This window comes from Pollachius pollachius, assembly GCF_949987615.1.
Source record: "Pollachius pollachius genome assembly, chromosome: 7".
Classification (NCBI taxonomy): domain Eukaryota; kingdom Metazoa; phylum Chordata; class Actinopteri; order Gadiformes; family Gadidae; genus Pollachius; species Pollachius pollachius.
This window is the reverse complement of record NC_136940.1, coordinates 23,281,328-23,305,282: the sequence shown is the minus strand read 5'-3', so window position 1 is coordinate 23,305,282 and position 23,955 is coordinate 23,281,328. Positions and strand designations below refer to the sequence as shown.

The window sequence follows — 23,955 nt, the reverse complement described above, 5'->3', positions numbered from 1 at the left end:
CTATTTTATCATTTGGTCTTTATCCAAAGCAATGTGCAGGTATATTTTTCGAGTATCATATTATTAATGAGCTACATACGCTACAAATGATTTCTTAAAAAATATATCAATTCTATTTTTAACTTTATTGAACATTAAGCTTAAATCTCTTGTGCCTGAGACTTGAGCCCTCTATGTGTCCCGCCCCCCTCCACAGCCACGATAGGGATCTCTCATCCAGACATTGTGGTGGAGACCAACACGCTGTCCAGCGTCCCCCCACCCGATATCACCTACACCCTGTCCATCCACCAGTCCACCATCAACAGTGGCATGCTGTCCGCCCTGCAGCTGGAGGCCATCATCTACGCCTGCCAGGTACACGCACGCACACACACACACACACGCACACACAGGCACACACACGTTAACGCACACACGATTGCTCACGTTAACGCACACAAACACACACACACAGGCACACAGGAGTGCTTACAATAACACACACAGACACACAGGAGTGCTCACAATAACGCATACAAACGCACAGACACACACACAGGCACACAGGAGTGCTCACATTAATACACACAGACGCACGCACACACGTGCACTCACACACAAAAAGTGCACAAATGCACACCCAGCGCATGCACGCATAAACATATACACAGAGGCTCGTACCCACTAACACAAAGGTTAGCACAGGTGTTGTTATTAAATATGTCTTTCACAATCGGCGTCATTAGTTATCTCATTACTGCCACCTGAGAGGAGAGAGATTAATATGAGAAGGCAACAAAGGCATTTGTTGTCCATTATGATTAACTAAATACAATTCAGTTGTAATGGAATAATGGATATTCAGGCTTTTATTGGTGGGATTTATTTATTTTACTCAGTCATGCACATCCTGCATATCTTTCAAAATGCTCCAAACACGACACGGAATCATTCATCCATATGAAATGGCTGTCTTTCCTGATGGTTGTGAATGTGAACACAGACAGACAGACAGACAGACGGAGAGAGACTGAGAGAGAGAGAGAGCCTATCGTTCTCTCCTCCCCCCTCACCCTAACGTTCTCTCCTCCTCCCCCCTCACCCTCACGTTCTCTCCTCCCGCCCTCACCCTAACGTTCTCTCCTCCCCCCCTCACCCTAACGTTTTCTCCTCCCCCCTCACCCTAACGTTCTCTCCTCCTCCCCCCTCACCCTCACGTTCTCTCCTCCCGCCCTCACCCTAACGTTCTCTCCTCCCCCCTCACCCTAACGTTCTCTCCTCCCCCCTCACCCTAACGTTCTCTCCTCCCCCCTCACCCTCACGTTCTCTCCTCCCGCCCTCACCCTGACGTTCTCTTCTCCCCCCCTCACCCTAACGTTCTCTCCTCCCCCCTCACCCTGACGTTCTCTCCTCCTCCCCCCACCCTAACGTTCTCTCCTCCCCCCTCACCCTATCGTTCTCTCCTCCCCCCCTCACCCTAACGTTCTCTCCTCCCCCCTCATCCTGACGTTCTCTCCTCCCCCCTCACCCTAACGTTCTCTCCTCCCCCCCTCACCCTATCATTCTCTCCTCCCCCCCTCACCCTAACGTTCTCTCCTCCCCCCCTCACCCTATCGTTCTCTCCTCCCCCCTCACCCTAACGTTCTCTCCTCCCCCCTCACCCTGACGTTCTCTCCTCCCCCCTCACCCTAACGTTCTCTCCTCCCCCCCTCACTCTAACGTTCTCTCCTCCCCCCCTCACCCTAACGTTCTCTCCTCCCCCCTCACCCTAACGTTCTCTCCTCCTCCCCCTCACCCTCACGTTCTCTCCTCCCGCCCTCACCCTGACGTTCTCTCCTCCCCCCTCACCCTAACGTTCTCTCCTCCCCCCCTCATCCTGACGTTCTCTCCTCCTCCCCCCACCCTAACGTTCTCTCCTCCCCCCTCACCCTATCGTTCTCTCCTCCCCCCCTCACCCTAACATTCTCTCCTCCCCCCTCACCCTGACGTTCTCTCCTCCCCCCCTCACCCTAACGTTCTCTCCTCCCCCCCTCCACCCTAACGTTCTCTCCTCCCCCCCTCACCCTGACGTTCTCTCCTCCCCCCCTCACCCTGACGTTCTCTCCTCCCCCCCTCACCCTAACGTTCTCTCCTCCCCCCTCACCCTAACGTTCTCTCCTCCTCCCCCTCACCCTCACGTTCTCTCCTCCCGCCCTCACCCTGACGTTCTCTCCTCCCCCCTCACCCTAACGTTCTCTCCTCCCCCCCTCATCCTGACGTTCTCTCCTCCTCCCCCCACCCTAACGTTCTCTCCTCCCCCCTCACCCTATCGTTCTCTCCTCCCCCCCTCACCCTAACATTCTCTCCTCCCCCCTCACCCTGACGTTCTCTCCTCCCCCCCTCACCCTAACGTTCTCTCCTCCCCCCCTCCACCCTAACGTTCTCTCCTCCCCCCCTCACCCTGACGTTCTCTCCTCCCCCCCTCACCCTGACGTTCTCTCCTCCCCCCCTCACCCTCACGTTCTCTCCTCCCCCCCTCACCCTCACGTTCTTTCCTCCCCCCTCACCCTAACGTTCTCTCCTCCCCCCCTCCACCCTAACGTTCTCTCCTCCCCCCCTCACCCTCACGTTCTCTCCTCCCGCCCTCACCCTAACGTTCTGTGCCCGCTGTGTGCAGCAACACGAGGTGATCCTGCAGAACAACCAGCGGGCGGGCTTCCTGATCGGGGACGGGGCCGGCGTGGGGAAGGGCCGCACGGTGGCCGGCATCATCCTGGAGAACTTCCTGAAGGGACGCAAGAAGTCCCTATGGTAAGGCCGAGGCCATTCTGCTGGAGAGGCCCCCGTTAGAGCCCTGATGACCGTGCACTTCTCCGCCGGAGCAGTAGTCTGTTTTACAGACTTCATTTCTAGAGTTTGTTTTTCGAGGGTGTGAATCATCATTGTAACAAGCGACAGAAAGTCAGCTCATAAAAATATGTTTGTTATTAAAAAAAATGATCTCTCGATAGACATATATACATGCACATCTATATCCACATCCACCAAAAAAAACTAAATGTATACTAGCAGTTTATTTTCCCTTCGGCTGCATTTACTTCACAAGTCGCTGCTGAAGTGCGCCCGCTTCATTTACACCTGATGGAGGGACGCTAGCAGACGACCTATAAAAAGATGCATGCTAGACATCGCGCTGCTTTATGATTGGATTAGTAACTTCATCTCACTATTGACTACAAACGACGTATACTGTTAACTACAGACAATATATATATATTATATGTGTGGATATTCTCCAAATTCAGAGAGCTGTGGGAGAGTGTTAGTGTTGGTGTGTCAGCCGACTACAGTTTAGTCAGCGACTGCTTTTATTGCAAAGGTCTGTTCTCTGAAAGGTAGATAGGTGAAAGGTAGATAGGAAGAAAATGTAATCCAAATAGAAAAATAAATGAGTAGAGATTGATAAGAAAAACTGCTCAAGATAAAACGTGCTTTCAACAAAGCAGAATGATTATACTCCCCATTTTCCATTCGCGCTGCCTTCTCTGTGATCATGAAATGGTTGCTTTTCGGATTCCCCTGATGGGTATGTTTTGGAAACGAAGATCAAAAACTGGTTGTAGCACAAAGAGAAGTGGTGTACGGCACTGACCTTGTTTCCCCCCCCCCCCCCCCCCCCTCTCTCTTCATCTCTTTTTCCACCCTCAGGTTCAGCATATCCAACGACCTGCGATTCGACGCAGAGAGAGATCTCAAAGACATAGATTCTGCCCATATTCCTGTGCACGCCTTAAACAAGGTCTGTATGAAAGGAAACGGGTGCAGTCAGAATAGGGAAATGAAACGCCCTGCTTTTGTCTATTTTCATGGCAGGCATCAAAAGAAAGTCGCGTGGTAATTCGTATTTTGCAATATTTGTTTTATTACAAATGTCTTTTAAGTTTAGTTTGTTCTTTTTCATATTTTACTGATGGTTAATTTCATTAATGTTGCATTGTCTAGTTATTCAATTTCCTGCTCCTGTAACAAGTGCGTTCTGTCTGCGGTTATGAGTGTAGTTCAAGCTAATCGTGTGGTTTCTCCGGTGGCAGATAAAGTATGGAGACACAGCTACCTCAGAAGGAGTCTTGTTTGCGACCTACTCGGCGCTGATTGGAGAGAGCCAAGCTGGGGGACAGCACCGGACCAGAATCAAACAGATCCTGGACTGGTGCAAGGCAGACTTTGATGGCGTCGTATCCTTTCATGTTCTCAATGACTCAGTCTACCGGGAAAAATGACAATCATTAATTATACACATAGATTAACACTCCCTCGAAGGGCTTAGGCACACCCAGTAGGCCGACTCTTTGACATGACAATGCCAAGACTTGGCGTTGTCAGAGTATAACACCTCTTCATATACTAGAGGTGTTATACTCTAGTATATGAACTTCGTTCCGACCCTTTTACTACACGGACCGCTAATAGACTTTTACTGTGTTACAGTCCATGTGAAAAACCTCTCTCGGGAGAACTGAGACGGGGAGAAAAACATTTGATTGAGCAACATGTTGAGATTGGCCTGCAAGCGCTGGTGGCCTTTTTAAAATAGGATGGCGCCACACACTTGGAAGGGTTCTGTGTCGACCAGGATCGGCTCCCCCCCAAGCCACGTCGCTGCCGCTCTTTCTCCTTGACCTCACACCCCCCGCTGCAGATTATTTTTGACGAGTGCCACAAAGCCAAGAACGCCACGTCCACCAAGATGGGCAAGGCCGTGCTGGACCTGCAGAACAAGCTGCCCCGCGCCCGCGTGGTCTACGCCAGCGCCACCGGTGGGCATACACACAGACACACACACAGACACACACCGAAACAACCGCACACACTGAGATACACAGGCACACAGAGAGACATACACGCACAACGCACATGCACACACGCACACACCGGGAAGCACCCACACACACACACACACACAGACACACACACAAAGAAGCACACACACAGAGAAGCACACACACAGACACAGAGAGAAGTACACACACACACAGAAAGACACAGACACACAACAGGAGATGAGAAACACATGATCCGGCGTGGAAACGGTTGCGTCCGTTGGTTTTGCTCTCTTACTAAAACAAATGTCTGTTGTCTGCCACAGGCGCCTCTGAGCCAAAGAACATGATCTACATGAGCCGCCTGGGCATCTGGGGCGAGGGCACGCCCTTCAAGACCTTCGATGACTTCCTGCACGCCATCGAGAAGAGGTATGTTGGAGTTGGCCGGTGACGTTTCACAAACATGTCCCTGTTATGGTGTGACGGCTACAGGACCTGGGTTCAGTTAATCAAGAAATGTAATGTTTGTTGTGTATGTACAGGGGTGTGGGGGCCATGGAGATCGTTGCCATGGATATGAAAGTGAGTGGCATGTACATCGCCAGGCAGCTGAGTTTCTCAGGTGTGTCGTTCCGCATCGAGGAGATTGGGCTGGACAACGACTTCAAACAGGTCTACAACAAGGCCGCCAGACTGGTGAGACTCCTACAGCAAGCTCCGAGCTATGCGTCTGTCTGCCTGTCTGTCCGTTTGTGGGTTTGTTCTGCGCTGTGTGATGTTATTGGTGTGTGTGTGTGTGTGTGTGTGTGTGTTTCCCTTCGCCTTTCTGTCCGTCTGTCTATGTCTGACTCTGTGGGTCTGTCCCTTCTCTGTCTGTGTGTGTGTGTGTGTGTGTGTGTGTGTGTGTGTGTTAGTTTGTCTGTGCTTGTGAGGTTGCCTTTAGCTTTTTGCATTGGTATGCATGCTACGAGTGTGTGTGTGTGTGTGTGAGTGTGTGTGTGCCCATCCTAACCCTCTCCCTCTGCCTTCCCTAGTGGGCCGAGGCGCTGCAGATCTTCATGCGGGCGGCAGACGAGCTGGGGCTGGTGAGCAGGAAGTCTCTGTGGGGCCAGTTCTGGTCGTCTCACCAGCGCTTCTTCAAGTACCTCTGCATCGCGGCCAAGGTGCGCTGCCTGGTGGAGCTGGCCAAGAGGGAGCTGGAGGCTGGGAAGGTCAGTGCAACCTTGAGAAAGTTTCACTCCACTAGTATGCTCTTTGGGGACGAGGCAGAGCAGTCAGGTATTCAGGTCACATCTCTCTCTCTCTATCTGACTGTCTGTCTGTGTTTCTCTCTCTCTCTCTCTCTCTCTCTCTCTCTCTCTCTCTCTCTCTCTCTCTCTCTCTCTCTCTCTCTCTCTCTCTCTCTCTCTCTGTGTCTCTGTCTCTCTCTCTCTCTCTGTGTCTCTGTCTCTCTCCGTCTGTCTGTCTCTCTGTTTGCTCTGGTTCTAATCGAGTGAGGTTGAATAAACCATGTATAAATATGTTTAGAATATATTTAGATATCCTCTATAAATTGATATTGATGTTATTACCCAGCAGCTGGGTCGTATCATGTCATGTCCTCGGTTAATAAGTATTGACCGTCCATGGGATCGAAAGGCTTGTTTTACCTGCTACGTGGTGTGTGTGTGTGTGTGTTTGTGTGTTGACCTGTTGTGCTGCCCCCCCCCCCCCCCCCCCACAGTGCATCGTTATCGGCCTGCAGTCCACGGGGGAGGCCCGTACCAGAGAGGTGCTGGACGAGAACGACGGCCAGCTCGACCGATTCGTCTCTGCTGCAGAGTGAGTGTGTGTGTGTGTGTGTGTGTGTTTGTGTGTCCTCCTTTATGTCTGTCTGTCTGTTTGTCTTTGTGTGTGTGTGTGTCCTTTATGTCCGTCTGTGTGTGTGTGTGTGTCCTTTATGTCTGTTTGTCTATGTATGACTCTCTGGGACTCTCTTCTGTGTGTGTCACATCCTTGGGAACCTTCTATTGTGGGTATGTCTCATGTATAACTGCCCTCCATTGGGCAAGGCGGTGACTCCCTCCTATTTTTACTGTGTGAATATCTGGTCACTATCTGGCAACTATCATTTCTCGCTCACAAATCCCATGTCGGTCAGGTGAATCATTATCAGCGATTCCCAAGAAAACTAGTCGGGAATATCCTGCTATTAAATGTACTCACTCTCAACAAACAAACAGCTCCCAAGACCATAGCGAGTGTTTGATTTGTCACACTGCACCACAGGCACAATTACACGCGTCTACACTGTAACCACTATGGTTTTAGTGTTGTCTGATTACAATCTTTTTAAGACTAGTAACGCAATCTATGGATATAATATCTTGGCCGAAACTATTCGAGGCACTGCTATTCTTAACTCGCTGAACTTGTTCATCTGATATTTTAAATTTGTAACTTTTCTAGTTTCATTTTCATTCTTAAGTGTCGGAGTGTCTTTTTATAAAAAGAATCACCACTTGAATATACTTACACTTTGGTCACACACACTAAGCACTGGAGCTCGCTGCTCTTTGAGACCCCCTGGTGGGACCGCCCTGTCGGCCAGGAGACCACCGCTGTGGGTAGAGATACCGAGAACATCACCTCCTGTACGCTCCCCTGCTTCGCTGTCTGTTTGAAGGTCACCTCAAGGGCCAACGTTGAACAACAAAACGGCAAAGGGAAAATTGTTTCTAATAAAACAAATATCTCATTGATCTGCCCCTGTTTTATTATTTTTCTCAATGTTGTACTTTTAGGGGGGTGTTTTACTCGCTCGTTCTCAAACATTTTCCGTCGGAGAAGCAGAGGAGGGAGAAGGCGCCCGGCACTAAAAGGAAACGTAAGTGCAAACGTAAGGCCATCTCTTCCCCCTGCAACTTAAGGACGCAAACCCGGATAACATTCGAATCCTGATGTGCGTGTGTGTTATCATACGCTAGTTTCCTCATTTCAGTGGATCGTAATGCTGCTGTGTGGAACTGAAACACTTAATGTTTCCTTTGGAAATTGCTTCATTTCCAAAGTTGCACAAACAACATTACAACCAGTATTTCACTTTCTAATGAACAAATTGATTTGAAAACACTTCTGGCCCAATCTGGCAACACTGGGTGCAGCCATAGTATAACCCTTCGGCTGTTGTTGTTGATGATTATGTCCTGATGTAAGTGTGTATTTCCACCAGTTGCAGCCAGTGTTGCCAGATTGGACCAGATTTCCCAACCATTCTGAACAATTGATTTATAAACACATCTGCCCCAATCTGGCAACGCTGGGTGCAGCCCCAGCATAACCCGTTGTTGTTGTTGTGGTTGTTGTTGTTTATGTCCTGACGTACGCTGTGTGTATCTCCAACCAGGCAAGCCTCGGGGCCGGCAGCCCAAGCAGTCGAAGCACACAGTGGACAGCGGCGGCGTGATCAACATCAGCGACGACAGCAGCAGCGACTCGGACGGCATGGACACGGACTCCAACTCCTCGCCCGACTCCCTGCTGGACAACGACGACGTCATCTTCGTCAACCACACAAGCTACACTGCAGGTTCGAGAGCACTCTCGCGTCGTGCCCCGTTTGTTCGACCCCGGGCCCTTGACCGGGTGTCCTGCCGTTTAGCGGTCTTGACTCGGGACGAGCCCCGGAGCGACGCTATGATCAGTCGGGCTGTGTTAGCCTCTAAAAATAAAAGGGGTTTGTTGTCTAGACGCGTCTAGACGGATGGACTCGTCCGTCAGTCCCGAGCTGACACCTTAGCACCCCGCGGCGGCGGCCCCGCTCGGCCTCCCGTGGCCGCGCTCTGCCCGGCGTTGTGCCATGGGTCGCGTTTCATCGCACGCCTTCTCCCCCCCGTGTCTCCACAGCCAGGATAGAGGACATGAAGCAGGGCCTGCTCAACAAGATCTCAGCGCTGGGGAAGGAACTACCTCTGAACACCCTGGACGAGCTCATCGACAAGTTCGGCGGCCCGGAGAAAGTGTCTGAGGTACGGGGAAGGGAGGTCGACGGTTGCCCTCCAGGGGATTAACTTTACAATAGGATGTAGATGAAAAGCTTGTGTCCCTAGTCTGTTATAGTAAAGCAGACGCTTTTTTCCTTACATTAGAGACTTACATTAATGAATTTGTGAGAAGAAAAGAAACAATATATCGCTGTCGGTACAGTAAGGATGTTCATACTATAGAACCAAGTGCCACACAGTTAAGAATTGTTAAGGTTAACCCCTTACCCGTAAACATATATATCTATAGATTTCTTTTCACCGTCTTTGTTAAAACCCCATCTTCCAAGGTGGATTGGTCGCTCATGGTGTAAATGTGTTTCCGCAGAAACGCTTCTGGGCGTCAGGTCCGTAAAGTGCATTGAGGCTCCCCGTGCCAAACAATGACCCCCAATAAGACCTTCCCTCCCGGCAGTGAACCCTCAGTAGATCACAGGTGTAGCCGCGTCCGTTCCTTTGCGGATGTCCCCTCGGACCACGCACACATGCATGACCGTGGTCTCCCCGTCCCTGCAGATGACGGGGCGCAAAGGGCGCGTGGTGCGGCGTGCGGACGGCTCGGTGCGCTACGAGTCGCGGGCGGAACAGGGCAACAGCATCGACCACATCAACGTCAAGGAGAAGGACCGCTTCATGAACGCAGAGAAGGTCAGACCCCCCCACATGATGCGCGTCTGTCCCGGAAGAACGATATGAATGACATGAACATAAATTGGATTTCACTTCTTCATTGAAAGTGTATTCCCGTATGTTCTCCTTGCACCTAAGAGATGGATCGCTTCCTCTCTCCAGTGACAGGTGTCGAGTTAGTTAGCATTTGGCATGGCCACTGTAGCCATCACGTGTGATAATGAGGACATGCCGATCTCCTCCACTGTTCCAGAACTACTTTGTTGTGTCCATTCCTTTAGCAAATTAACTTGGCCTCTACCGCCCCTTGCCTGCTGCCATTGCCTTAACTCTCCACGATGGTCACTCCCTTCACTTTTGTATCGTTTCTTGTTAGTGGCCGCGATGTGAACGTTTCCCCGTAAGAATTATGGGGGCCAATCACATTGGCTCATGGAAAATGTTTGGTAAATGGCTGCCGGTGTTTTCCCATGACCACATTCCCATGACCCATGCAATTAAATTATTTGCTATGAGGAAGCATCGTTATCAGGAAGAGAAATGATTCTACCTAACACGTGGCACATGTCTATGCCGTCATCGACGAAGACATTTGAATAAGAGAGAAAAACTGGTAACGGCTGTCGGTTTTCAGGTTTTGCCCGATGTGATTATGTGGAAGAAAGCCGACCACAATTCGTTTGGGTTGAAATTGCGTCAAAGGGAGTCTGTATCCTTTATATATATAACCACGCAAAAACGGACGCTTCCTCTACAGCATGAGGTTCACTTCCCTCTCTGACCTCCTGCACCCCTCCTCCCCCGCTCCACCCCAGCTGGTGGCCATCATCTCGGAGGCGGCCAGCTCGGGCATCTCGCTGCAGGCGGACAAACGCGTAAGGAACCAGCGCCGGAGGGTCCACATGACCCTGGAGCTGCCCTGGAGCGCCGACCGCGCCATCCAGCAGTTCGGTGAGTCCGGGGGGAGAGAGACAGACGCATACACATACAGACAGACATACACATACAGACAGACATACACACACGTACACACGTACACATCTACAACTCACACAAAGCTACCTACACAAACACACGCACACACACCTACTCACACAGAGGCCTACCTACACGAAGCCGTCAGGTGGGGGTATACCGTGGGGGGGGGGGGCTCCAGCCAAGACGCACCCCGTCCAGCCCCCCGTCGACAGCAGGGGTACCACTTGAGGTGGACGAGGTTTTTTTGCCCCCACGGCAAAAAAGCGGTTGAACGGTGGAATTTCATCGTCCACAACAATCGACTGCGGTTCGCTCGCCGTGGTCGCCGGGGAATCGTCTTCCAGGAAAGAATAACGGCCGTGTGCAGTTACCGTTAACAATAACGGCCGTGTGTAGTTAGCGTTTACCGGAATCAATGGCGGGCCGTGCTCCCGTTTTAGCCTCCTGGTTCCACATAATCAAAAGCTTACATCGAGGAGCATGGAATAGTTTCGGCCGTTATGGCCTCCAGCGTGGAGCCCATAACGGCGGAATTAATTAAGATGGACCCGGCTCTATCACCATTGGCAGCGAGCGCTCTGTTAATATTGGTTTTCCGATACTACAGCCAGCCGCGGTAAACGGTACATTTATACGCGCACACTTACTTACAGGTTGGAGAAATGAATTGTTTGCAGTAATTAGATAACTGCCCCGCTAATTCCCTCGTCAGCGGCATTTCCTGCTGGAAGCGGGGTGGTGCGGTGCAATGTGAAGCCACAGCGCGCACACACACACATAGAGAGACACACACACACACATAAAGAGAGACATGCGCGCGCGCACCCCCACACACACACAGACCGGGGGCTGGTTGTTGGTTCCGTACAGCGCTGATGTCTCTCGTTGTGTTTACAGTGCGGTGGGGTTGAGAATAGGGCCAGGAATAGCCTCTTGTTAGACATGTAAACACTCCTGCTGGTGAACTCCCAACACACACACACACACACACACACACACACACACACACACACACACACACACACACACACACACACACACACACACACACACACACACACACACACCCCCTATTCCCAGAAGGCAGGGACCCGTCATTGGATATAGTGCCCTGATTTTCATCCCTTAGAGCGTACCCGCCTCCCCTCCTTACTATTGATCCCGGCTTCCTCGCACTCATTCAGCGGATCGCCACTAAATCAGCCATGCAGCTCAATGGCAGTCGCAGACTCTTTGAATGGAACATCGCCCTCTTCTTTATTTACAAAGTTTCCGTAACGTTGGTCTCTCCGGTCGATCTCTCCTTCCGCAGGTCGCACTCACCGGTCCAATCAGGTCACGGCGCCGGAGTACATCTTCCTCATCTCGGAGCTGGGGGGAGAAAGACGATTCGCCTCCATCGTGGCCAAGCGACTGGAGAGCCTGGTATGTGTATAGTGTGCACGGGGGCAAGCGGGGGGGGGGGGGGGATCCTTCCTGTTCCCGATCACTCACGTGTGTGACGAATAGCGCTGGGTGAAGACGCAGCACTATTTGTTACGCACGCGAGAGATCGGGATTGATTTAGTCGATAATTTGTTTTGTTGTAATGAAACAAAAAACAATGTCATCCACCCATGATTCAATTGTCATCCACTTCTATCACCCGGAAAACATGCCCCTCCCATCATGCACTGCTTCCTCATGAGTCACTGCGACACAAAACCCAGATGCCAGGTGACCAGCTGTTTTTTGTTGGACGGTTGGCCGTCTGCACGGCATGTTCCCTGAGTCAGCCGTTGTGAAAGACTCCCCTTTGTCCTGGCCCTGCCCCCCCCCCCCCCCCTCCCCTCGCCATCCCACCGCTGTCCTTCCTGTTCCCGCCGTGAACCACCTCCCATGCGAGTTCACCTGAGGTCTGAGGCCAGCTCTCCCTCCGTGGCTCAAACCTCGGGCCATCCCGTGGTTCCTCCCACTAATCCATCCCCCTGAACAAAGAGCTGACTCTAGAGGGATGATTTGAATTGAAATGGCTGCTGCCAGTTGTACGCCCATTGTGGTTTTTCTTAAGGCAATATGATTTCGTAGTTTACCTGTCTGTCTGTCAGTTTCTCTCTCTGTCTCCCTCCCTCCTTTGCTGTCATATATGGTCATGGTTTGTGGGAGTACTTTGAAAGGACGATCATCTGATGTTCAGCCTAAATCTTCAGCCTAAAAACTTAACGATTCATAAATGAACACAGGTCTTCTTCCTATCTGTGCTCTCTGATGGAGAAGAGACGTGTTAACAAGCTCGGGACACAGCATGGAGTCTCAGACCGACACATCAAACACTCTTACGGTCAAGTTACACCTGAACTCACCCCCGACACACACATTTCAGCAGGATTAACGCCTACCACATCCCTAGCCCTATCGCTCCTAGACGAGCGATGATGTCATACCTGTCTGAGGCACCCCATTGTTTTGGTGACTTCATTCATTGCATAATGGGAGAAGTGCCGGCATCTTGTGTATATATACACTCCACTCACACACCGCACGCGCGCACTCTTTCACTCACACACTCACTCACACACCGCACACACTCTTTCACTCACTCACTCACTCATTGTTGCATATCCACACAAAAACACACACATCATTCTCATGTCCCACTCCAAAGGTTGTCAAGGAAAGGTCACAGGATAAGCATGACTGGAAACAGGAACCAGAATTAGATCTCATGAAACTGTGCCGTCAGAAATCAGCACCAAGCTAATCCTAATTTATCGTCCCATCCAGGTTTAGAAGTGTCTTGGGAGCGCGTGCATGTGTGAACACACTCACCACTTAATTAAGAGAGACAAAGAATACGGCGGGCGCCTGAGGAGCACTCTGAAGGCAGGGCGAGTCGATAACCTTCAATAATAACACTGTCTTCTGTCTCCCCGTGCAGGGCGCGCTGACGCACGGAGACCGGAGAGCCACAGAGTCCAGGGACCTCAGCAAATATAACTTTGAGAACAAGGTAGCCCATCCGGCCACGTCGGCCATCATTACACCGTCCACCGTTTGTTTACAAGGAGGGCGGAGCTAGACTTCACCTGACTGAGGCACCTTAACCAACAACACAATATCCACAGTTGTTCCGATACCAGAATCTGAAATTTCTCCGATGCTGCCTAAAATGCGGCCCGTGGCTAGCTCATTTACTACACAGGCAAAGAACATCACAACCGCATGCAGCGTTATGCTGCGATCGTTTTTTTTTGTAAGTGAAACGACTTTACATTTCTGTCACCTTAAGAGAACCCTTCAATAAGAAGAAGTACTTACAATGCTAGATGCTGTATCGGTTTATACTCGGTATCAGCAGATACTCAATTTCAGGAATCAGGAATCGGCATGGGGAAGGAAAAAAAATGCTGTCGGAACATCTCTAACAATAACAACAACAAAGTATCGTAACCAGCGGTCATGTTCGGAGAGGCGATGCCGTTAGCAGACGTTGATATCAACAGGGGTTTTAAAGTGCGTTCTGCACCACATCACGTCCGGTGTTTAATTTGAACCGAGCCCCCTGATGAAAACACTGGCAGGGCTCCGAGTTGAGCCCTAGACATTCCACGCTGATGACGGCAGCTCCTCCGCTGCCCTCAACACAGTGTGTTTTCTAAAGACCTTGTGTCAACGCACGCACCACTGAGTTCAGGCGGTGGATAGGCGACCGCTGAAGAGATCCCATCAGCCGACAGTCGCCTGTGAATAACAATGAAGAGGACCACCCAGGTGTGGAAGCAAAGTTTGGAGAGCTGTTTTCATACGTGTTCCCTGACTTCTTCTCTCTCCCCCCCCCCCCTCCCCCCACCACCAATCCTGCAGTATGGTACCAAGGCTCTGGATAAGATCACTAAGGCTATCCTGGGTCACATCGAGAACAAGGTACCCCCTCCCAAGGGATACCCCGGGGGCGAGGCCCTGTTCTTCAGAGGTATGCCGCCTTCCCCTTCACATCACAAGACTTCCCCTCCAGGCTTTACGGACACAGCGTAACAACGACGGCTGTGTTTTTCTATTCATTCTCCTCTTCTCTTTCCTCTACTTCTTCCCAAGACATGAAAATTGGGATGATAGATGTCGGCATCTTCTGTCGGGAGCCTCGCATCGGGCTCAACACAGAGAAAGGTAAGGGGCTGTGTGTGTGTGTGTGTGTGTGTGTGTGTGTGTGTGTGTGTGTGTGTGTGTGTTTGTTGTATTCTCACAAGGCTTTTTGTATTCCCACAGACTGCAGCATCACCAAGTTCCTGAATCGCATCCTGGGCCTTGAAGTCCACAAGCAGAACCATCTCTTCCAGTACTTCATGGACAACTTCGACTACCTAATAGAGAAGGACAAGAAGGAGGGAAAATACGACATGGGGATCCTAGGTACGCGTCGAAGACTTGATGGCTGCCAGGGCTGCTCGATTATGAGAAAAAAATCATCATCACGATTATTTTGGTCAATATTGAAATCACGGTTATTCAAACGATTATTTTTGAGTTTGAAAACATGTATTTATTCAGCATGCCTCTCCCAAAAACACTTGAGAACTTTGAAATTTTGCCTTAAAAAAATACACAAAATTGTTCAAATCTAAAATAATGTACAGATATGTATCCAGCTGTTCTTGCACTTTCTATGAAACATAAAAAATATATATATATTGAAAACTCGATTATATTAGTTTTGTGTCGTTTGACGCTAAAATTGAAATCGAGATTGAAATTTGATTACTCGCCCAGCCGTAGCTGCAACTGTTAATATACCTTTCATCCCCCCTGACACCTTTATATTAATATTGGTCGAAATGATTGGGAAAATCTTTAAACTAAGATCTGAACAGATGCCTGCAGCTCCTTTCCGAACCCATCAGTGCAGTCTGCCGTGGCGATGTCCTCTGTATGAATCAAGTGTGGCTCTGATTGGTCAGTGTGGCTCCGTCAGTCAACAATGTTTTCCCTGCGTGTCCTCACCAGATCTGGCCCCGGGCAACGACGAGATCTACGAGGAGAAACAGGAGAACTTCCTCACGGCAGGAAACCCCCAGGATGGACAGGTTGTGCTGTACAAGGTAGGCAGGGGAGCAGCTGAAGGCCGGTTGTAGTGGTAGTCCAGGTACAAAACGATTATCTAAGGCATTTTAGTTCATGGGTCGACAAGTGGAGACAACGTCCTTGGCGGTAAAAAGAACCATGACTCTTTTTTCATTAAGCTTTTATTTGCTGGAAAAGGTAAAAGATGTGCCCCAATCGTTATCTGTCCTCAGCGTTGACGACAGTTTGAGGAGAATGTAGTGGGAGCAGACAAGCTCAGAGCTCTATTTGGGGGTTGATTGATGTTATTTAGCCGGTGGTTAGACTGTGATCATACACGCTTCGCCCCGGGCTGAGGAGTCCACAGTGGAAGGCAAGAGCTGGATAATTACTGCTATCTCCGGCTTTTAGCTGTTGCTTCGGGCTAACCTACAATTTGACATTCTAAACTTGGCAAGCACACAGGCCACAGCAAATCCAGGACTGGTTTAGCAAGTGCAAGAGATGAACATTTTGTTTTGCTTTAGCTCCGGTAATTTGTTAAGTCCCTCTGTATGTATGCCTCCGCACGTTTTATTTTTTTTTAAGGTTGTCTTTGTCTTTTTCGTTGTTGTGCGTCGACTCACTTCCCTGGTTTATTGTTCCGTTGGTCACGCGACCCGGTGGCGACTCCGCTGGTCAACAGCTCCTTCTCACACCCGTTCCCCCTCGTGTCTCCCGCCCCGCAGATCAGCGTGGACCGAGGCATGCCCTGGTCGGAAGCCTGCGAGAAGGCCCAGAAGCTGAGCCGTCCCGAGGAGGGATTCTACCTGTCCCACAAGGTGAGGAACGGGGCTCTCTCCCCACACAGCGCCACACGTATCCCAAAGACACCCGTGAGCTCTCTGTGCGTGACAAGGCCGTGAGTCACGCCATTGTTAAACGAGCGCCATTATATGAACCCCCTCGGGCTAGTTCCTGCCGCCGAGAATTGTCTGCCCCCTCCGACCAGGGAGAATGTAATCTTTTGTGTTGCAAGGTGGAGGTCAAAGGGTTGGATTTTAACGCGGCTTAGCCTAGCGGCCGTTCGTTTTCTTGCACGGTTTTCTGACGTTTCCACACATTTAGTCTTGTCTTGAATAAGGTTTTGCCCTAGAGAACAAAACATGCTGTTTGCTTAGTGGCTAATGCGACGCATCCAGGCGGTGAACCTATTAGGCGCCTGTGAATATGAATTCATAATCATCTATTGATTTTCTTTATTGTTGTCCCGCGCCCCGGGTTGGTGGCTGCTGAATCCCGTGCCACGGGGAAACGTCTCCATTGTGCGTCGGGTTAATGAGCGAAGCGGGTTTATCTGCACGCGGGTGGTTTGGCTTTGTGTGTGTGTGTGTGTGTGTGTGTGTGTGTGTTTGTGCGGCGGCCCTCCTCCTATCTGTATTCCTCACCCGTGCCCCCTTCGCTCCCCAGCTGCGAGGAAACCATCCGTGTGTGCTGCTGGCTGAGCAGGGCCGGGGCAAGAATTTCATCATCTACAAGCCCAACATCGGCAAGCAGAACCACCCAGAGAGTCTGGACAACCTGCAGTCTCGATACCGCAAGGTGAGCTTTTAAAACCTCAAGCATTGGAATGTTATTTTTCAAGCATTGTGAAGTGGTTTCGTTTGTGAGCATTTCATTTGTTCAATCATCGCAAGTGATGTTCCCAACGCTTTTACATCCGCCCACGGTGTGAGTAATTATCCACAAAACACAGGCTTTTGTACCGGTGGGGGAGGGTTGACAGAGAAGGTGGGGTTTAAGGGCTTGGTGTTGGCTGCCCCCTTGTGGGGCCGAGAGACCCTGAACCACAGGGACCATCCAGCATTAAAACAACGAGGTGCCAGGCTGCCAGTGTTCCCCTGAGGGCCGGTTGTGTATGCGTCGGAGCCACCTGTTCACCGTGGTAACCCGTACGTTGTCTCCTCCCCAGGTGCCCCCAGAGGAGGCCCAGGACTCCTGGGAGAACCAGTTCACCTTCTCCTTCAAGAAGTGCAGCCACGCCAACTGGTGGGTAGTGTTGATGGGTGGCGGTTGGGTGTGGTGCGCTATGCTCCGTCCACGGCGGTGATGATCGGGGATCAGGAGTGAGCCCTAAGCTCTATCCCGTGGGATTTGCTCCTCCCTTAGTGGAAGTTAACGTACTGTTTTAAGTTTGAGAGATAAAAAACGCTTACGGGTTAGGAGGGGGGTGGGGGGAGTCTGACCAAGTGAGTCTTGAGTCTCTTGCATCAGAAGGGTATGAATAAGAAAGTCCTCTAGCAGCGTCTCGGGCACATGGAACCACGTGGCGAGCTCCCAGGTGGGCCGACGATTTGACCCTCTCTCCTTTCCCCCCCGCTGCGCAGGAACGGCAAGTGCAAGAAGATCGAGGAGGGCCAGGAGTGCCTGCAGGGCATGCGTCTGCGGCAGTACCACATGCTGTGCGGCGCGCTGCTGCGCGTGTGGAAGCGCGTGGCCGACACGGTCGCCGACGTCACCAGCACCAGCATCCTGCAGATCGTCCGGCTGAAAACCAAACAGCACAACAAGCAAGTCGGTGAGTCGAGCGACCGGGTGGCCGGCATATCGCAACCAAATGCCTGGACTCTCCTTCCAGCCACCCATCACCGATTTTAAAATGTTTGGCCTGTATTTTTGTATGTATGTACGTCAATTATGGCTACCATTGTACTCCTGATCACCCCACTCTGGGTTCCTTCCCAAGATTTCTTCTTGATAGTTAAGGGAGTTTTTTCTTGCCCTCTGGGGGGCTAGGGTCAGGAAGGGGGTGTCCTTAATATAGGGCCTTTTAATCCATATAACAGGCTATATCGAGACCCCCGAGACGAGGCCAGTGACTGGAGCCACACCAAAATATTACTCTCAAAGTGCTCCATTGCACAAGAACAAAGGGCAGAGACAACATGAAAACGACTAAAACGAAGACAGAGAGAGGCTGCAGATACTAAAACTAAAACCTAGGCGCAGAGAGGCTACATAAAAGCACAGGTAGAAGGTTTAAAAGAGCAGTTTAGCCAAAAGCTTTTCTGTAAAGGCTTCTCCGGGGACGTTGTGCCAATCGCAACGACTCAGGCAAAATTAACAAAACGCCCGGTTTGGCTAACTCGGAGCGTCCCAACCCGCCCCCCCCCCCTCTCGATCCCCCCCACCAGGCATCAAGATCCCGGAGAACTGCGTGGCGCGCGTGCGGGAGGAGCTGATCCAGATGGACGAGGAGGTGAAGAAGCGGCGCAGGGAGAAGGAGCAGCTCCTAGAGCAGCAGCAGACGGACGACCGGCAGCGCAAGCTGGAGCAGGCCAGCCGCCACCTGCTGGACGGCCTGATCGGCCACAGCCACGGCAGGAGCCAGCCCATCGCCCCCAACCCGGGCCACAAGCCCCAGGCTCTGAACCACAAGCTCCAGGGCCTGAACCACAAGCTCCAGGGCCTGAACCACAAGCTCCAGGGCCTGAGCCCCCAGCAGCAGCAGCTCCACCACCGGGCCCAGCACCACGGCGTCTCCCAGCTGGCCGTCCAGAGGACCAAGGCGGGCCAGGGCCAGGCGTCCTTACAGCGGGCGGCGGCGGCGGCGGCGGCCCAGAGCCAGGCCCGCCACTCCGCCCACAGGACCCCCAGCCACATCGCGCCACGGACCCAGAACCAACGGCCCAACAACGGCAGCGGCAAGGGCCCGGGGCCCCTGCCCAGCATGGCCACGCTCAGCTCCCACTTCCCCCAGTTCACCCCCCGGTCCTTCATGCCCTTCCCCCCGCTGAAGAGCCACGCCCTGGCGTCCCAGGCCCTGCTGGCCAACCCTTCCTCCTCCTCCTCCTCCTCCTCCTCCAAAAACCCTCTGGAGGACATCTTGGACCTGACCATGAGCTCGCCGTCGCACTCCCCCGACAGCACGGAGGCGGGGCTGGGCCTGGGCGGGCCCCCGGGGGCCTTCGGGGAGGACTTTGGCCTGGAGTCCCTGATCTCGCCCAACGCGCTGGGCCTCCACCACCAGCTCTCCGCCCAGCAGCAGCCGTCGCCCCTGCTGCAGCAGCTCCAGCAGCCGCGGCTCCAGCAGCAGCTCCAGCTGCAGCAGCAGCAGCAGCAGCAGGAGGGCTTGCTGGGGGACAGCAGCAGCCAGCCCGACTTCCTGGACTTCTTGGACTCCCCGCTGTCCTTCGGTATGCCCCCCCACCCCTCCTCCTCCTCCTCCTCCTCCTCCTCTACCTCCGCGGCCCACCTGTCGCTCGCGGCCCGGGGGCTGCACGCCGCCGCCGCCGCCGCCGCCGCGCTCGGCCCGTCCTCGCCCTCGCCCTCGCCGGCCTCGCTCTTCAGCTCCGCCCCCTCGCCCTCCTCCCTCTTCTCCTCCCCCGCCTGCCTGCACCCGCCCCCCGACCCGTCGCACAACGGCCACTGCGGCAGCCCCGGCGCCCTGGACGTGAGGGAGGTGCTCAACAGCATGCTCCTCGCCAGCAACGACCGCAAGTCCGTCATCAAGTACCGCCCCCCCGAGTGACTCGCCGCCGCGCTCTGACCCGGAACCTTTTTGCGTCGCGTCTGCTGCTGTGTCTTGAGCGCGCCCTCAGGGCCTATAGTCTCATCACTGCCTGTCCCGACCCCCGTCCCCGCCGTCCCCCCCGTCCGTGTTTCCATCCAACTCCAGTGTTCTGCTGACTCTGTGCAGGGATTTTGTTAGAGAAGGAGGGGGGGTGGGGTTCTCTTGGTACCCAATAGTTTTTTTTTCTTCTTTTTTTTTTTTTTTTTTACACCAAAGCCCTCTCCCCCGCACCCCTCCCTCCTCAACAGTGAAAGGCAGCTGTAACCGAAAATGGGAGTTTTGCTGTTTGAGAAACATCTTGTGCTGTATGTGACGACTGGAGTGCATGCTGTCAGTTTGATGTTCATCGAGGGTGATCGCGGGGGTGGTTTTAGCGATAACACAGCGCCCCCCGCTGGCTCCATGTGGTATGAAGGGTGAAGTTGCTGGAACCAAAATGCCTTTTACCATTTGTAGTAACATATGTTCTGTGATTTTCCGCCGGTATGTTTTCTTTCTTCTTCTTGATTTGCTCCCTGGTCCTTTGACTCGTCTGCAACACGCCCCGTATGCAAGTGACTCCTCACATAATTGTGTGGAACTAGAAGACGCAAAAAGATGACTAAACCGCTTGTTTGGGTAGTAAGCCTCCGAATGGGTCTTCAACTTGCTCTTTGTGGTTTCTCCCCAACCCAACCTTTCCTCTCCCTCCCCCCCAGCGTCTGACCCGTGTATATGTCTAGAGTGATGAATAGGGCGAGGGGGAAAGCAGTCTGCTGTTGCATACAGTGCCTTTTGAATAAAATGAAAAAAAAATCAACTGAAATGCAGTCTTTAAAAACCCATATAGGCCTAATGTATAGATTTGTACTTCTTGACCGTTGTATTCTTTATTGTTTTGTTTTATTCCTAATTTATTCTGATATATATATTTGTATTTAACTCTTACCGCTCCCCCGGTGTTTGTGGTGATGGGTCTTCGATAAACATAACCTTTGCCCCACCCTGTTTAGCCCGTGTGTCTTTGTCTGTGTATCTGTGAAGCCTGCGCCCGTCCCCGTAGAAATCGGGCCTCATCGCCTGGGACTTCTCTCGCCGTAATAATAGGACACGACGGCCTAGGCTTTGTTCTCATGTGGCGCAGGTAGGCTACGTGTTGACTAGATTGGAATATAAATGTGTCAAAGAAATGATTACCTTCCCCCCTCCCTTCCTTCCACTGTCTTTCTATTAGCATATTTAGTGATGGGACTCCTGGGGTGAGTTGATGTGTTGAAGTCTCAGGAACGTCTGGAGTGCTTTTACCGTTGTTTTTTTTTGTAAACCTTTCGACCAATATTGATATAGTCAGTTGTTCTTCTCAGTGCGTATCTTTACGATCCTATATATTTGCGAAACCCGTTGGATCTGGCCATCTTTCGTTCTGTTTTAGTTCCTTTTTAGGGATGAATGCACTGTAGTTGATCCCGGCAATGACATGGCTGTGCAAACGCAACCAATCAAACAGCAATAAAAAAAAATACAGATTCTACGTTTGTTAGGAAATGAGAAACAAAATCCTCAGTACTGTTTACGCTCGAGAACGGGCAATGCTTCTTGATCACCTGTGTGCGGTCTTGACTCAAACGTATTTCTCTGTTGTGCTCTATAGTGTTGTGTTGAACCAGATGCATACAACCCTTTTTTTTATTATTGTAAAGAGCCGTGTCATGGGATGAAAGCAAATATGTTCCTAGATGTTTTGTCACCAATGTTAACGCTGAAAGTGAATAATATTTATATTTAAGGGATATTTTAGATTTTAGATATGTTATCCTGGTTAATAATGCATTAGTTATGGGAAGGTATGGTCAGGGATGTGTAAAATACAAATGGCTACAAAACAAAACAAATACAGTCTATTCTATTCTGCCACCAAATAAAGTCGCAGTGCTCTGTGCAACGACGCAGAGGCTGGGTTTCAGTCGTTCTCTCCTCACACATTCTCTTAGCCTCAAGTGGAGGCATGGTCCCCGCACCTAACAGATTCTGCCGGGACTATAGTTTGCAGAAAGATACCAAAGTATTCCACAGACAGTTACTGGCTTGAAGACATCCGATCTTTAATCAATCTCAGGAAAGAAAATCCCTCAAGTAGATTTATCAGCCAGATATCAGAGAGAAGTATATTTTCCCCTATTTACAGTCGTAGAAGTAACCATTACATCGGATTTCTATTTCTTTTCTTTTTTTTTGCTATTACACTCTGTCGAGAAATTCTCTTGCGGTATTATGTAATACCCTGATGTGATGCTTTAGTCATTTGTTTGTAAAATTGTTTGTGAAAATGTCTGGTTAAAAATGATTATGCCTTCCTAGGGCCACAAAATGGAATTTCTTTTGTTTTAAGGAAAACTATTTCCGCACTATTTCCCTCCTTTTTTATTAGTATTTCTTTGTTTAATTTTTTGACTCCTCTTGTTAAAGGTAATTTGCATCTGGGGCTCCCCGGTGTTTATGCTGATTTTTTTTTTACGTTTAATCCACCACAAAGTCTCAGACACAAGTTGTCATCTTGATACGGCCCAGATTCTTTTAATACTTCTAGTGCTTCATTGTAACCCATCCGTTGTAATATTCTCTTGAGTAAACAAAGGCTCTCCTCTCTGTTGCTTTAAGTTTGAGTCAGAGTCAGAGCTTTACACGTCTTGGATGTGGAACGACACTGAGACAAAATACTACATTTTTAAGAACGTTGTTACTCTGTTAACTAGTGTAGTTTGGCGTTTCAGCCTATGTTTTTGTATAATTTTGCACTAAGAATGGCATAATCAAGTTACTGTTGTCCTGTTGGTTATGATGGAGAGTTGCAAGCTTGTGTTCCTGACCTGAAGAATTGCTTCTTGTAAACTGTAACCGACATACCTGTCTCCCCCCCCACCTTCTGCATATTATATAAATGTCTTCACATTCAAATAATTTATTGCTAACAAAAAAATGAAACAAAAACATGCTACTGATTGTATGTATTTTTAAACAAAGACTATTTTTTTTTGTAAAAAAAAACTGTTCAGCAACTGTGTTCAGCACTTTTATTCTGGGTTGTGTTTTTGTTTTTCTATATATTTATAATTTAGATCGAAATGTGTATATATTGTAAAAAATTGTGCCTTTCGACTAATTCTTTTAAAAGTTTTCTACTCATAAAAGGAAGGAATATATCATATTGCAATCGTATCTTTGTAAACAAATAAAAATTTAAAGATTGTGGAAATAGTTCCCCATCTTTATTGACATTCTACATTTTTAACTTATTGTGGTTTGCCAGGGGATCATATGTTGCATTTGTCAGCCTATTCACTATTACTATTTACTATCTATATTACTATTTACTCACCAACTTAAAGCAGATAGTCAAGTTTATTTGCATAGCCCCTAGTCACAAACACAGCTTTCAAGGGTTAAAAGGGTAAATAGGGCAAGTACAATCTCCATAACCCAGTGAGAAGAAACCGCAGAGAAAAGGTATCACTCCTCAAGGAAAACTAGCTGTGCCAGGCAGGCATTCAATGAAGAAAAATAACAGGTAAAAAATACACTCTGTCGAGAAATTCTCTTGCGGTATTATGTAATAGCCTGATGTGATGCTTTAGTCATTTGTTCACTCCTCAAATTAATGGTTTAATTAAGGCGAAAATACAGGGTTCATGAAGTTGGTAAGTAATGAAAAACTGTACACCAACAATCATTTGAACAGCGTGAAATGGACCTGGAAAAAAACAATCGTAGATCAGTTCATGTGGGGCTGGTTCGAACTCCTGCAACTGTTATCAAAAACTTGGAGGCTGGCGAAAGGAACCACTAGAGGGTAGTGTCGTGTAAGTAACCACTGCCTCCTGTCCAACAGCTAAAGTACAATCCACCGTAAGCACTGCAGCATATATCTGCAGCACACTGTACCTAAATTACACATCATATTTCGTTCTTAAAGGAT

General features: G+C 50.3%; 1 protein-coding gene across 6 annotated transcripts in view; it reads left to right on the top strand.

The window, feature by feature from the left end:
• sbno2b (strawberry notch homolog 2b) overlaps positions 1-20,109 on the top strand; it is a 56,589-nt gene extending 36,480 nt beyond the window's left edge. For 4 of the 6 annotated variants that reach the window (XM_079739736.1, XM_079739739.1, XM_079739740.1 and 1 more), the window contains 25 exons: positions 197-357; positions 2,639-2,772; positions 3,670-3,760; positions 4,053-4,196; positions 4,661-4,778; positions 5,108-5,213; positions 5,327-5,480; positions 5,819-5,995; positions 6,508-6,605; positions 7,568-7,662; positions 8,170-8,352; positions 8,670-8,791; positions 9,323-9,454; positions 10,252-10,387; positions 11,727-11,839; positions 13,332-13,403; positions 14,258-14,366; positions 14,489-14,560; positions 14,660-14,803; positions 15,395-15,489; positions 16,180-16,272; positions 16,901-17,032; positions 17,403-17,479; positions 17,818-18,008; positions 18,625-20,109. In XM_079739736.1, the coding sequence (XP_079595862.1) occupies positions 197-357; positions 2,639-2,772; positions 3,670-3,760; positions 4,053-4,196; positions 4,661-4,778; positions 5,108-5,213; positions 5,327-5,480; positions 5,819-5,995; positions 6,508-6,605; positions 7,568-7,662; positions 8,170-8,352; positions 8,670-8,791; positions 9,323-9,454; positions 10,252-10,387; positions 11,727-11,839; positions 13,332-13,403; positions 14,258-14,366; positions 14,489-14,560; positions 14,660-14,803; positions 15,395-15,489; positions 16,180-16,272; positions 16,901-17,032; positions 17,403-17,479; positions 17,818-18,008; positions 18,625-19,961 (4,286 nt within the window). In that variant the 3' untranslated portion in view covers positions 19,962-20,109. The remainder of the gene's footprint in view (positions 1-196; positions 358-2,638; positions 2,773-3,669; positions 3,761-4,052; positions 4,197-4,660; positions 4,779-5,107; positions 5,214-5,326; positions 5,481-5,818; positions 5,996-6,507; positions 6,606-7,567; positions 7,663-8,169; positions 8,353-8,669; positions 8,792-9,322; positions 9,455-10,251; positions 10,388-11,726; positions 11,840-13,331; positions 13,404-14,257; positions 14,367-14,488; positions 14,561-14,659; positions 14,804-15,394; positions 15,490-16,179; positions 16,273-16,900; positions 17,033-17,402; positions 17,480-17,817; positions 18,009-18,624) is intronic. The other 2 variants (XM_079739737.1, XM_079739741.1) reach the window with 1 other exon arrangement.
• The last annotated feature ends 3,846 nt before the right edge of the window (positions 20,110-23,955 follow it).